This window comes from Sorex fumeus, unplaced genomic scaffold, assembly GCF_029834395.1.
Source record: "Sorex fumeus unplaced genomic scaffold, SorFum_2.1 ptg000019l, whole genome shotgun sequence".
NCBI lineage: Eukaryota > Metazoa > Chordata > Mammalia > Eulipotyphla > Soricidae > Sorex > Sorex fumeus.
In genome coordinates this window covers 14,284,053-14,300,012 of record NW_026606076.1, presented here as the reverse complement: position 1 = coordinate 14,300,012, position 15,960 = coordinate 14,284,053, and the positions used below count along the sequence as shown (strand labels likewise).

The 15,960-nt window shown below is 40.5% G+C and overlaps 1 protein-coding gene and 1 pseudogene across 1 annotated transcript in view; one reads left to right on the top strand and one right to left on the bottom strand.

Annotated features, from left to right (window-relative positions):
* Positions 1-7,494: 7,494 nt before the first annotated feature.
* Positions 7,495-8,440, bottom strand: LOC130021978 (olfactory receptor 7A10-like; annotated as a pseudogene).
* Positions 8,441-9,061: 621 nt separating this feature from the next.
* The window catches only part of LOC130021977 (olfactory receptor-like protein OLF4), a 33,927-nt gene continuing 27,028 nt past the window's right edge, over positions 9,062-15,960 (top strand). The window contains exon 1 of the mRNA XM_056112709.1: positions 9,062-9,233. Coding sequence (XP_055968684.1) covers positions 9,062-9,233 — 172 coding nt within the window. The remainder of the gene's footprint in view (positions 9,234-15,960) is intronic.

The following is a 15,960-nucleotide window of genomic DNA, read 5'->3' as shown; positions in this document are numbered from 1 at the left end:
TATAAGCTAAGGAGTGATGTACTTTTAAATGGATTGGTTAAGAAAGTATATGTTTTTACAAATCTATTGGCTATGAAATGTGCGGGCTCTGCTGTAACGGCAAGTGAAAGCCTATATAAGATCTTTGAAGAATCTCGGGTTCTTGCCTAACCTATTGGATCTGCATGTCTGTGTAGGCGGCTCGACCCTGGCTAGTCAGTCTTACAATAAACCTTGCTAGCTGTTTTCATTATCTGGAGTCTCTTTGTTGTTAAAGGGAGACCACGATCCGTGTCCTAACATGTGTACAACACAATATACATGTAGGTAAATATAATAGTAAAGGTGATAGCTCAAGTGATAGCACAGTGGGTAGAGAGCTTGCCTTGCATTGGCCATCCTGAGTTCAATCCCTGACACCTCATATGAACAGGGCACATACTTAGCATGACTGAAGCCCTGGGTTTAAGTGCTGGCATTAAAATGAAACCAAAAACCCTCTAAAAAAATCTTTTTGCCATACGAAGAAAAAGATGACTAGGAGCTCTTTTTGATCACAACCAACTAAATATTGCATATAGGAAAACTGGAGTCCAATATTTTGGTATAGATCTTTATTTTATTTTTCCCTAAGAGTTATTATACCTCATGCTGAACGGTTTTATCAAAATGTGGTAAATCCAAGTTTGATAAAGTTTCCTCCCCCCTTATAGAGGAGAATACAATTTGCCTGAGATTAAGATTAGGCTCTTGTCCACAATTATTTGCTTTGAAAAGGCAAAGGAAATTATGTACACTGGTGCCTTAGTCGCAGACATAATGCTTCTTTATTATTTTATTTCATTTTTTTAATGTAGGAGTGTATAATCTCCAGGCGGCAAAGAAGAACCGCGGCAGCTCTCCCTCTCACTGCCCGGGTTTGGTGGACTTGGGTCACTTGCCGGCCCGGGATGGCCGATGCCATGGGCGAACGAAGGAGGAGAGGAGGGTCAACCTGGTTGGTGATCAGTTGCCGTTTATTCCATTCTCCCCACGCACCTGTTCCACTCTCATTAAGCCCCTCATTCCAGTCTCACACTGCCCCTTTTTCCCGTCTCCTCCTGTCTCTCCCGCTCCTCTCTCCGCTCCATCTCGTAGCTGCATCTCTCCTCTCTCCATGCTCCTTCTCCTGTATTCTTCCCCTACATTCTTCTCTCTCTGTCCCCCTTGCTAGTATCTCTGCACTCCATCTTGCTGCCCTCGTCTGTCTCTCCTCTCTTCAACCCCAAAGGATTGGAGGTAGCCACCTCACCAGGGAGCAAAATCAACATATCAAAAGCCCTTCTTCAGCTCAAGGGCAAAATACCTCTTAGGGGTGTTTCTCCTCTTTATAGTCCAAGTACTTAATTAACATCTTAATTAACATCTCAATTCTACTTCTTAATATTAGTTATTTTGTATGGACACAGTAAGAGATACATTGAGCCTGTAGGGTAACTCTCTTGGAGACATTTTGCCACAGACTCAGAATACAGTGCTCAGGCTGAATTAATCATTCCTAACCCTAGCAGTGTCCAAATCTAGTTATTACTTCTGGATCATGACACCATTTGTCCATGACCATGCTCCTAACTTATAGTTAAGCATTATAGAACTTCGGCAGACCCATTTCGATGCCAGGGTAGCTCATTGCTTGCCCTGGGTCTATCCAGTCCCTCATCGGGACCCTGTTTTTGGGGTGCTGGGAAGTAAGGGCAACTGAGGCTTAAGTCGAGAGAGCAGATGCCCAGGAGTGAATACCATTCAGAATCAATTAACTCCCAAGTTACAAAAGCATAGCATTACCTGTCTTCCTGTGTACATACAAAAGGAACATTGCTCTGAATTAACTATGCAAAGGACTTTAGGAGAAGAGAAAAGCAATATTTACAAGTTAACAGAGCACAAAGAAAGAGGTTACAAGTAATCACAGAGAAATGGGAGCACTTTGATGGGAGTAACCCAATAAAACTAAGCTCCCTGTGGCAAGGCAGAAAGGACAAACCACCTTGGAGTACTGCTATTTGTTCAGCCATTGATTAAGCTGATTGAATTGTGCCTAATGCACCTTTAACATACCCTGGGTGATGCTGGTGCTATAGATCCTGATCAGAGGACCACCCTTTGAGAAGCAAGGGGCTCATCCTGAATAGACTCCTTAGTATCTGAGCAAAAATATGTAAATTTTGATTCCTATTATTTGTATATATAATACGTATGTTACAAAAATATATAGAGAGAAATTTTTTATCTGCTCTTATCTTAGTTTCAAGTTAATGTTAACCATATGCAAATAATTCTTTTTATTTAAATTATTTGGTAGAGTCTGAAAAGTACTGCATTAATTCATTAATGATTGGCAGGAATTTACCTCTTATCTGTTTCTTGGTTTTCTTTGTTAGAGTTCTATTTTAACCTTTTTGGGGGCCATGCCAGAAGTGCTCAGGATTTATCATTGGTTTTTCATTCAGGAATTGTTCCTAACAGGGCTTAAGACACCCTATGGGGTGCCAGAAATTGATCTCAGGTCAGCTGTGTGCAAGTCAAACACCCTACTTATTGCTTTATTGCTCTGGCACCTTAAATAGTTTTTTTAATTTTCCACAGCCCTTTTCTCTTCTTTGTTGATGGTGTTGATGTAATGACCTGGATATGTGTTTGGATGTGCACATAACATACCTGGATGGGTATTCTATTTTTGCCAATTTTAAAGTAAATTTTAATTAATTTTCTTTTTTGTAAATCTTATTATTGATATATAATGGGATTACGATGATGTGTGTGCCTCAGGAGTATAGATTCACAGACTTTGTATAGACAGATTGATAGGCAGGTAGATATAGAGATAAATACAATTCACAACAACACACAAGAGATTATTTTACCATATCAGATTGATTCACCATACCCAATTAAGCAATTTCCACCCTCTCCTCTCTAAGAACAAAGATCTATTTTTAAACCTTAAGAGTTTTCTTTTGTATGTTTTATTTATACTTTCTTTGAATAAGCCTATTACACCATTCTTCCTACTAATTTTTAGATCATTTCTGGAGGTACATGAAATCAGCTTTATTCTATTCAAAGCCACTTCTTTAAAATATATGTAATTGGGTTGGAATGATAGTACATCGGGGAGGGCATTTGCCTTGCATCCCATATGGTCCCCAAGCACTGCCAGGAGTGCTTCCTGAGTGCAGAGCCAAGAGTAAGCTCTGTGCATCGTTGGGTGTGACCCAAAAAGCAAAAATAATAATAATAATAACAAATAAATAAAAGAAAAAAGAAATAAAATTTATGTAATATATGTAATATAAAATATATGTAACTTTTCTAAGGGTACAAGAAATATCAGTTATTAAACTTCTAAGAACAGATGATAAACAGAGCATAGAATAAAGTGATAAGAAGTGATCTTTCTTGTCTAATTGAATTCCAGTAACATTTACATGATTCTCTTAACATCAATCCACAACTCACACATGATCCTTATTTATGCTTTTTATTCTTATTTTTGATGTTCTAAAAGGATTATTTCAACTTAAAATGAAAAACTAAATCAGTGGCTATTACTTTCAGTGTGTACTAGGCCTTGTAATGTGAAGACTCAATGCCTCTTTTGAAAACCACAACACCCAAAAGGTGAGAGAGAACAAAAGGAAATGCCTTGCCACAGAGGCAGGGTGGGATGGGGGGGATGGAGGGTGGAAGGGATACTGGGATCTGTGGTGGTGAGAAATGGGCACTGGTGGAGGGATGGGTATTTGATCATTGTATAATTGAAACCCAAGCACAAAAATTTGTAAGTCTATAACTGTATCTCATGGTGTCTCACTAATAAAGATTAAAAAATATTAAAAAAGTTATGACTTAGAAAACAAAAGCAAAAGTCAATCATAAATTTTTCCTTAATCCTGACTTAAATGTAAATAGACTAAATTCCCAATTAGAAGAAATAAATAGGCAAAATGAATAAAAAATAATAAAGAATCCTGAAAAATAAATTAGATCAGTATATATAGCTCAACATTTCTCATGTATGGAAATATAAAAATTCAGCAATGGGATAACAAATGTTTAATTATAGATCAAACTCTAAAAGTCGGACTACAAAACTGAATTTTCCAAAGGAGAGACTGAGGGAGGAGGGTTGGAGACAAGAAGTGACACCTTGGCACAGGTGTAGAGAGACTGACACTCTGGTGGTGGGTGTGGTGCTGGAATAGTATGTGCCTGATTCCACCCCATTATTGACAGTGTTGTAAATAACTGTAGCACTGTCCTCCTGTTGTTCATCAATTTGCTTGAGCAGGCCCAGTAACGTCTTCATCATGAGCTTGTTGTTACTGTGTTTGGCATATCACATATGTCATGGAGAGCTTGCCAGACTTTGCCGTGCGGGTGAGATATTCTCAGTAGCTTGCCGGGCTCTCCAAAGGGATGGAGGAATTGAACCCGGCTCATTGTAAATAACAGTGCTTAAAAATATTTTAAAACCAGCTGACGGGCTCCACAACTCCCGGAGAATTCTCCGGGCTCCAGACAGAGCTGATATCACTGGGAGGTTCCAGATGGGGTAGGTGCCATCTCTCCGCCCTCTCCAGATGGAATCCTGGTGACCATGAGCTTCTATAAGCATGGCTCCATATGAGGGTATCAGGACTAATTTCTGAACTGCGTGGCTGCTTATGCAGCCACGTGACATTTCCTAATATGTAAAGTTATCAATGGAAAGTAAATGATCTAGGGTTTGTCCCTGAAAGATATGCTTGAATGTTGGTGGGAAAATCTGAGCAAAATATAATGCCCAACTGAAATGCATCGGGACAGTGCATTTAACTATGGTGCTATGCCGCCCTGGGAGGAGAAGGGTGTCTGTTCATCCGCCTGTTTCTCCTTGTGGCACCGGCATGGTGGCCTGCATCTTTTAGAGCCTAATGAACAACCACATATGAGACTGCATTAAAGAGGCAACTGGGGCCTCTAGGGATGGGGGGTTGAATTAAATTCCAAATAATAATGTTGGGTCTTTTGTCATAATATTGAATGTGATCAATGTAGAGAGAGAGAGAGTAAAATGGAAATCTACCACACTGGTGGGAAGTGGGTGGGGGGGTATACTGGGGTTCTTGGTGGTGGAAAATGTGCACGGGTGAAGGGATGGGTGTTTGATCATTGTATGATTGACAGAGACTTAAACTGAAATGCTTTGTGATTGTTCTCACGGTGATTCAATAAAAAAATTCAAATTATTTACATGAAAATAATGAGTATGCATGAAAATGCATGTATAAAGATCACATGTATGAAAACACTACATCATAGAGGAATATGATGAGTTCTATGCAGACATAATCAGGTAAATAGAGACATAATCAGGAGCAAGCAGAACTCAGAACACTCTTCCCTCTGCAAACTAATTTGATTATTAGGATATTATATAAGATGGTTTGTTCTTAGGATGGCTGTCAAGAGGAAATCGTTTAATTATTAATTGAAATAATAGTTCCGGGGAAGAGAACGGGAGAAATGATAATAATTAGCTAGTTCTTACCATTTGTTCTTATACTTGTAGTCAGCATTCACAGTCACTCAGTATAATTTACATTTATTTAGAGAACTGGATTGATGTACCTTATTAGAATTCTTTTAAGGTAACCCGGAGAAACCAGGTGGATGAAAAGCCATGAGTGTTTCTGTTTGAATCTGAATGACCTGGATCTATAGAACTGAATAGGAATAGATTTTATTGTGTCCTGATCTGACCAGAGACAAAAAGATACTTAGGCCTAAAGAAATTATACCTATGAGAATATCAAATGTTCATGTACAAACTTGAGTGATAAACACTGAATGTAGTAGAGATTGTAATTGCCCTTGAATGAAAGAAGGAATGCAGTGTAGTTGTGCTGAACATTTTCTGTAGCTAGAACTCAACTCAGTTTTAAAAAATGTACCTGCCACAAAGGCAGGAAGGGTTGGAGTGGGGATGGCGGGAGGGGTTCTGGGAACATTGGTGGTGGAGAATGGGCACTGGTGGAGGGATGGGTATTCGATCATTGTATGACTGAAACCTAATCACAAAAGTGTGTAAATCTGTAATTCTTTCTATCTCATGGTGTTTCATTAAAATTTTAAATAAATAAATAAATAAATAAATAAAACAAAATCTCAAAGGGGAAAAACGAATTTTTTTTTATTGCGCCACCATGAGTTACAGTTACAAAGCTTTCATGTTTGAGTTTAAGTCATATAATGATCAAACACACATCACTCCACAGTGGACATTTTCCACCACCAATTTCCCCAATGCCCCTCTCCCTCCTACCCCTTCCCCTACCTCTAGGGCAGACAATTTCCTTCTTACTCTCTCTCTACTTATGGGCATTATGTCAACTCAGTTTTAAACTATATGGCACTCCTAACCTGTATGTATCAACCACGACTACATGGATGCCAATTGACCTGACCCCGCTGAAAAGATGTGCTACACAAACAAAAAATATATTGCAATTGTTTCCCCATTTAGGGTTTTTATTTTTCTTCATCATTTGGCAGGTAAAAGATTTTTATTTGTGCAGATATCAGAATTATTTACAATGAAGACACCTCCTGGACACAAAAACTTCAGGCACATTTTGCAAGGGATTAAGATAGAAACTGTGGACAATGAGTTAGGATAAAATAATAATTACCAGAATAAAACCAGAATGAAGCCACTTACAAAACACCATCATCTGAGGAAAGTCCACTTTACTGGGAAGGACAATGAAGGGAGAGACTGATTCATGAGTCATTGTCATAATTGTCTCATATTTTCTTAGATTATACAATGTATAACTAGACCCCAGTATAGCAATCATTGTGACTTTCACCTAAACAAAAAATATTTCGTTGATATGATATGTGGCATTCAAAACTTAATAATAAAAATATGTTTTCTCATGAACTGAACAAAGTATCCAAATGCTTTAACAACTGCCCTGTAGCACTGTCCTTACATTGTTCATCGATTTGCTCGAGCAGGCACCAGTACGTTCTCATTGTGAGACTTGTTGTTACTGTTTTTGGCATATCGAATACGCCACGGGGAGCTTGCCAGGCTCTGCCATGCAGGCGGGATACTCTCGGTAGCTTGCCGGGCTCTCTGAGAGGATGGAGGAATCGAACCTGGGTCAGCAGTGTGCAAGGCAAACGCCCTACCCGCTGTGCTATTGCTCCAGCCCGCTTTAACAACTATGTTTTTAAAATTATATTAAAAATGTAGGTGGAATAAAGGGGGAAATGGTTGGATAGCAGAAAGAGCTGAAAACTAGTAGAGTTAGATGAAGTAAATAAAGTTGAGATTACAGAAATGGAAATTTCAGACAACAGACTGAATGAACACCTTCAACTTCTACACATATGACGTATTTGGCATATTCAAACTATACAGCATGATATGAATTTCTACTTTAATATTTTTATGAAGCAATTTCATGCACTCACTTGGTCCTACTACAAAGGTCCTTTGATGGTTCCCTTCACAAAAAATGCCCTCAGAACCCTCTTTATGTCATTATTCCGAAGACTAGAGATGAAGGGATTCAGCATGGGTGTGACCACAGTGTACATGGATGAAGTTATTGAACTCGACAGTGAGCTCTGGGTGGCAGCAGAGCTAAGGTATGCACCTATCACAGTACAATAAAACAGGGAGACCACGGAGACGTGAGATGCACAGGTGGAAAATGCTTTATACTTCCCCTGAACTGACGTGATTCTATAAATCGAGGAAACTATCTTAGAGTAAGAATACAGGATCCCACTGAGGGTACTACCCCCCACAAGAAGAGCTGCCGCATACATCACCACATCATTAACGAAAGTGTCAGAACATGACAGTTGTACCATCTGCTTGAGTTCACTGAAAAAGTTGGGGATAAACATGTCTGTACAGAAGGACAGTGTCAAGGTCATCAAACTATGTAACAAACAATCTAGGATGCTCATGGCCCAGGACCCCAGAAGCAACAGTCCACAGACCCTGGGATTCATGATGACCGTGTAGTGCAGGGGGTGGCAGATGGCCACAAAGCGGTCATAGGCCATCGCTGTCAGAAAAAATACGTCCAAACCAGAAAGCAGTAAGAAAAAAAACCATCTGCGTAAAGCAATATTCATATGTTATGCTTTTGTTCTGTGTCTGGATGCTCACCAGCAATTTTGGGATGGTGTTGGAGATGACGCAGATGTCCACAAAGGACAGGTTGGCCAGGAAGAAGTACATGGGCGTGTGGAGGCGGGGGTCTGAGCCCACGGCCAGGATGATGAGCAGGTTCCCCAGCACGGTGATCAAGTAAATGGAGAGGAAAAGTACAAACACAAGGGATTGCACTTCTGGTTCCTCTGAAAATCCCAAAAGAATAAATTCTGAAATGTGTGAAATATTTTCAGGCTTCATATAGGCTATGTCTAAGGAAGAAGAAATCACAAAACAAATTTCACATACATCTGAATTACTCACATATATAAATGCAACAATATTACACTTGCACTCTTAAAATTAGTTAATATTTTGTATTTGTATCTAATTCTTCTCTGACTCTCACATATCATCTCTGATATGGACCTTTTGGTACTATAACTTTATGTGACCATGCAGCCTACAATTTTACAGAATATTCTTTGTGTATTTAATAGCATGAATTAAGTGCTGAGCATATTTTCAGCAAATTCTCAGTGATTATTATAAAATGCTAGAAGAAAAGTACCCACAATTTACTGGCAAAGAAAGTACACAAAGCACATAGTAAAATTTAGTCTTTTATCAGTTGGTAGCATTTTTATGAATAATAGAAAGTGGGTATAATGGAGAAAAAATGGAGTATGATTTAAAAACATACCATTTGTGGCAATACCAAAATCAAGGACTCATTTATTTATTTCAGTTTGGAGGCCGTGGATGATTTTACTCAGAGCTTACACCTTGGTCTGTAATCAGGGATCATTCCTGGCGATGTTCAGAGGACCCTTTAGGATGCCACGGATCAAACCCAGGCTGGCAAGGGAAATGCTGTTGCGAATGGACTATCATTCCTGTCCACAAGGACACATTGAAACAGTGATCTTAGAAAGAGAGGAGGAGGCAAAGAGTTCTCTAGAGAATGTTCGCCTATTAAAAGGAATGATAAGTCAAAATTCTGTGAGGGTGATTTCTCGAGAGGCTGAAGTAATAAATGATGAAATGCTTCAAAGTGATTGAAGAAGAAGAAAAGATGAGAAATTATTTTGATACTTCAGGGCAGAGGGACTTCATCCACCCCATGTTTTTCTTGTTTTTATTAATTTTTTTTTTAATGAATCACCATGAGATACAGTCACAAAGCTCTCATGTTTGAGTGTCAGTCGTATAATGATCAAACACCTAGCCCTTTACCAGTGCACATTCTCCACTGCCAACTTCCCCAGAATGCGTGCCCTTTCCAACCCCCGACCCCCGTTGTCTCCGTGGATACAATTACTCCTATACTCTCTCTGTCTACTTTTGGGTATTATCATTTGCAATACAGATAGTGAGAGATTATGACGTTTTGTCCTTATCTACTTTCAGCACACAGCTCCTATCCTGAAAGATTCCTCCAACTATCACTGTTGTAAGTGATCCCTTCTCTATTCCAGCTGTCTCATGAGCTGGGGGAGAAGGCAGCTGGAATAGTTTTGTATTAATCTTACTGCAAATGTGACCCTTGAATTGAGAGTTTCCCAATGGTACCTTCACTGGATGACTTTAAGTCCCTGTATTTACTCATGGTTCTCTGCTCAGGTGTCACTCCTCGCATGACTTGGGGAACAATCTGGGGTGCCATGGGTCCTACTTGGTTTAGTCATGTCAAACCCAAACTCCTCACCTGCTATACTAGCTCTCCCCTGCTATACTAACTCTCTATACCAGATCTTTATGTTTTTAGCTCATTGTAGTATTTTATATTTTTGCCAGAAAGTTGGATTGTCCCCCAAGTCCTACTAGGAGTGATGCTGAGTAGAGAGCCATGAGTAAGACCTGAGCACCATTAGGTGTCCCCCCCACCCCATGTTCACAAAATATGTAGGTGTACTCTCTGCGTTTGGTGGTTGGGAACCGCTTCCCCACCCCACATAGCCAACTGTGATGAATGAAAGGAGGAAACGGGGGTGGGGGAGGGGGAGGGGCAGGCTGGTTGGTGATAAGTTGCTGTTTATTCCAATCCTGGTCCCACAGTTTATTTCATTCTCCCCGTGCGCTTGTTGCAGTCTCACCGTGTTCCCCATTCTAGTTTCCCCCTGCCCCTCGTTCTCCTCTCCTACTGTCCCTTATACTATCTCCCCACACCCAGTCTCACAGCCCTCCTCATCCACCCAGTCCCCTGGAGTTTGGGGTAATAATACATTAAACAGGAGAGATAGCACAATCAACATATGTAAAGCCCTTCCCTTCCTTCAAGGGAAGCTTCTTCTAAAACAAAGATCTCATCCTGCTAAGAGAACCTCTAAAGGGTGGAATTTCATCCAGGCCTTATTTCTCTTTTCCTTAGTCCACATACATTTAAATAGTCATCTTAAATTTACTTCTTAATAATCTTTCTAGTCATTTTCTATGGACACGGTAAAAGATATGTTAATTTACAGGGTAATTCTCCTGGGCAATCTCGCTATATATCCCAGACTACAGTCTCAGGCCAGATTAGTCCTTCCTTACCCCAGTTGGGTCATTGTCCAGTCATTTCTCTTTGGATCATGCTAGAATTTGTCCGTGATCATGCTCTTAACTTATTATGAGTTTGATGGCACTTGGCCGATCCCGTTTTGATGCCAGTTTCGATGCCACTGCTTGCAACGAGTCCATCTAAATCCCTTCCTTCGCTGAGACCCTGCTTTTGGGATGCTAGAGCAATTGAGGCTTAAGTCTAGTAAATATGACAGATGCCCAGAAATAAATAAAATTTGGAGTCAGTTAACTCCCAAGTTATAAAAGCATAGCATTAACTGTCTTCCTGTGTCTATATAAAGGGACATTGCTCTAAAATAAACTATGTAAAGGACATAAGGGAAAGAGAAAAGCAATATTTCACTTAAAAATACAAAATACAGAGTCCTTAGAAGGATCTGACCTTACAGGGTCTGATTTGGGGATATAGGTGATTAACAGATAGGGGAAGCAGAGCACAGAGAGGTTAAAGATAAACACAGAAGAACGGAAATACCTTAAGAGCACTGTGATGGATGTAACTCAGTAAACCTAAGCTTCTGGCAACAGAGGAGAAAGGTGAAGGAGAAAAGACAAACCAGTATTATCCTATGCCTCCCCCCCAAAAAAAACAAAATGAAAATCTAAAAATTAAAGAACTATATACAAATTTTTTTTCCGTAAGCTGTAGTTTTCTAATTTAGCACTACTGACATTCTAGTTGAGGTAATTCTCTGCAGTGGGGTCAGGCATGTGCATAATATGTTTAGAGCATCCTTGGTCAATACCCATCTTTGTCCACTGTGACACCAGAAATTCTCTGGACACTGCACATGCACTATGGTTGTGAAAATAACCCCACTTAGAGCCACACCTTGAACATCACAATCACAACCACGTTTAAGCACTGATACTTACAATTTCACAATACAAAAGATTAGAGTGCATCTGAAGTGTGAGTAAACTTGAGGAGTCCGTGACACAAACACAGGCATTTATTGTGGAGATTCACCACAACAAAACCAATTGCATTAGCATCTCTGACCTTTGTTTAGCAGGGTCAGCCTCACAGAATGGGATTTACTGAACTGTCCCAGTTTTATGAACTGTCCCAGTTGTGAGCTAGTCCAGAACAAGAGAATATTGATCACAAATTCTGCAGCACCACTCTGGTCTCCTGGATTCACACAAATGAGCCATCATTTACATTAATAGGTACATAAAGTACAGATAACAAATACATTAAGAGAAATGTATGGGATATTTACATATTTGTGGACATAGAGTGATAAACAATTGGCAAGCACCTTTAATCATGGAAGTATATCAAGTATATCATGGAAGTCATGGTAACATCCTATTTATTTTATTCCTTTCCTGGGTGCACATTTGTTGCCCTCATTCTATTAAACTAATCATTTCTTGCTTGAGTTCACTTGTGCTGAACTCACTGTGAAATAAGTCATACCTGTTTTATTTAGGAAATTATATGGAATTTGGGGTTATTATAATAATTATTATTATTATTATGAATTGGGCATTCAAGCCCAATAAATCAGGATCCTCTGTGAGCTGTATTGCGTATTCACTACCAGGATCTCACCATTCTACAAAGAAGTGATCATTGATATCAAGAGAGGGGTGCGGCAGGGTGATATCATTTCACCGAAACTCTTCAGTGCCACCCTCGAGAACATCATGAGACGACTGGAATGGGAAGGAATGGGAGTGAAGATAGATGGTCGGCAACTACACCACCTCCGCTTTGCTGATGACATTGTTTTAATAGCACCAAACATCAGCCAAGTGGCACAAATGCTGGCCGACTTTGACCGTGAGTGTGGAAAGGTAGGACTACAGCTGAATCTCACAAAGACAATGTTTATGAGAAACAGCCTCGTTCCTGACGCCCCATTCGCTCTCAACGGAACGACCATCTCCGAATGCAACAGCTATGTGCACCTAGGTCGAGAAGTCAACATGACAAATGACCTGGCACCCGAGCTGCGCAGGAGGAAGAGAGTGGCTTGGAACGCCTTCAAGAACATCGAAGAAATAGCTAAGAGGACGAAGAACCTCTGGCTCCGGGCACATCTCTTTGATTCCACTGTTCTTCCTGCATTAACATATGCCTCAGAGACCTGGGCCCTACGAAAACAAGATGAGAACGCCATTCAGGTCTCCCAAAGAAGAATAGAAAGAGCTATGCTTGGAATATCACGTTTCACTCAAATGAGAGAAAGAATCTGGAGTTCTGACATCCATCGACGATCAAGAATCAGGGACGCTGTCTCATCTGCCAAGGTGTCGAAAATCAGATGGGCTGGTCACGTAATGAGATTTAAAGACGACTGCTGGACTAGAGCTGTTACTGACTGGATTCCACGGGATGTCAAAAGACCAAGTGGCCGCCCACCTACCAGATGGTCAGACTTCTTCGTCAAGATCATGAACGATCGGTTTGAGGCTCTTCATGTTCCCGGAGCGAACAGATGCCATTGGGCTACACTAGCACGCGACAGGGACAAATGGAGACGTTACTGGCGCCCGCTCGAGCAAATCGACGACTAACGGGAAGTTAAGTGATTAAGTGATTAAGTGATTATGAATGCTATTTCCACAGTTCATTAAACAAGTCACTGTCACTGTCCTCCCGTTGTTCATTGATTTGCTCGAGCAGGCCCAGTAACGCCTCCATCGTGGGACTTGTTGTTACTGTGTTTGGCATATTGAATACGTCACAGATAGCTTGCCAGGCTTTGCTGTGCGGGCGAGATACTCTCAGTAGCTTGCCAGGCTCTCCAAGAGGGGTGGAGGAATTGAACACGGCTCAGCTGGGTCGCCTGTGCGCAAGGCAAATGCCCTACCACTGTCCTATGACTCCAGCCCATTAAACAAGTAGCCAGCACACTTCTTTCCTGCTTCTAGGTCAATTAGAATGAGCACTCAGGTCAATAATGTTCTTGGTTTCTGGAAAGAAGTCTCTCTGAGTCTCTAGGAAGTTCAATTTGGTTCTTGAGCTCACCTGGATGGAAATTCTTGGAGGGAGGCTTTCACGTGGAAGTCTAAGGTGCTCTGTGGATGGGTGATGGTCGAGATTGAAGGTCTTCACTCAGAGCAAGGCAGCAGGAAGGATATAACATAAGACAACAGAAAGATTAGGAGTCCCAACAAACGAAAAGAAAGAAACAAAAAATCCCCCTGAGCCCATAGGTCTAAAGGGTGAAACTAGATGAGATTAAAGCTCCCTCTGTCTGCTCATTAGACGCTTTATCTCTTGTTCCTACATTGACTAAGCATAAAATTCCCCTGTGGAAAAAAAATTTCTCAGGACAGAAATCTTTCCTAATGATTGTATTTTCCCAAGATATTATCATTCAAGGAAATCGCTAATTTTCCCCCTTTTCCCTGAACTGCCTTCCCTCCAGGTCAGAAATCCTGCTAACTCAAAACTAAGTCATAGTTAATGCATTGATGTCTGAGGTGCTGCAATCTGTGCTAATTAATCCGAACCCAACTGTGCACCACTAGTGCTACTTGCTGGCATCAGAGTTCTAAAGTCTCTCCATGGCTGTGACTGAGGATCCCTTCTGTACAATGTCCTTTGTTTCTTCAAAGGAACAACTTGGGGAGGAACCACAAATCCTGGGCTCCAGGATATTGCTATTCGCCCTTCCTTTAGGCAAAAACATTATTGGAAAAACCATGAGGTATTTCAACTTGTACTGCAAGTTAAAGATATTAATTTAGCTTCTAATATCTGATATGAGTTATGTCTTCCTAGAGTTCCATGTAAATGCGAGGTCTTGGGTGTAACCTACCAGGATGCTTTAATTCTCATACTCTGAGACTGGTGCTCCACCTTAAACAAATTCCCTGACCCTTGGAGAATATATGCCCATGGCTGATAGGATGCAGTTTAACTCTTACAATCCAAGGACATTACCACCCCGCCTCCCATTTTAATAGGTCTCTCAAACAGCAAAAAGCTATGAATATCCCTTATAGATCAGAATGCCAACAGATCTATAAACCTACCAGACCCTGTTACAAATGCAAAACCAGGTAATTAGATCACTGAAAGAAGAGATGAAGATGATGCATTTCCAACATATTCTGGGTGGTTAAAGCCGCAGGGCCTGATCTGAGGTCTGTTTTTCTGGAAGCAAGTCTGTGATCCTGGATTAGGATCAGGTGAGTCCTCTGCATCAGATAACATTTTTGATCTGCACCTGTATATTCATTGCAGCAGTATTCACAATAGCTATAATCTGGAAACAACACAAGTGCCCGAGAACAGATCACTGGTTAAAGAAACTTTGGTACATCTACACAATGGAATACTATGTAGTTGTTAGGAGAGATGAAGTTATGAAATTTGCTTATAAATGGATGTACATGAAGAGTATCATGTTAAGTGAAATGAGTCAGAAAGAGAGGGACAGACATAGAAGACTGCACTCATTTGTGGGATATAAAATAACATAATATGAGACTGACACCTGAGGACAGTAGACACAAGGGCCAGGAACATTGCCCCATAGTTGGAAGCCTGTCTCATGAGCTGGGGGAGAAGGCAGCTGGAATAAAGAAGGGATCACTAAGGCAATGATGGTTGTAGGATTCGTTCAGGATGGGAGATACGTGCTGAAAGTAGATAACCAGATAACTTGATTATATATATGATAACCTCTCAGTATCTGTATTGCAGACTTTAATGTCCAAATATAGAGAGAGAATATGGGGGAAATTGTCTGCCATGGAGGCAGGGGAGGGTTCGAAAGGGGGGTATACTGGGAAAACTGGTGGTGGAGAATGTACAGTGGTGGAGGGATGGGAGTTTGATCATTGCATGATTGAAACTCAAACAGAAAGTTTGAAACTATATCTCATGGTCATTCAATAATGTAAAAAAATAGCTTTTTTGTTTGAAAGACAGGTATATTCATTCATTCCAGAGGCTGTGATGATTTTTTTCCATTGAGGCTCTACAGCAGAAGAAAATACGTTTTTGAAAATGAATTTGTAGGGAGCAGAGTGAGCCAAAACTCTGTTCACCAACTCTTTTTCCTTTAGATTTTTTAAAATTTTTATTAGTGAAATACCATGAGGTACAGTTGTAGACTTACAAATTTTTGTGCTTGGGTTTCAGTTATACATTGATCAAGTACCCATCCCTTCACCAGTGCCCATTTTCCACCACTACGGGTCCCAGTATCCCTTCAACCACCCATCTCCCCCATCCCACCCTGCCTCCA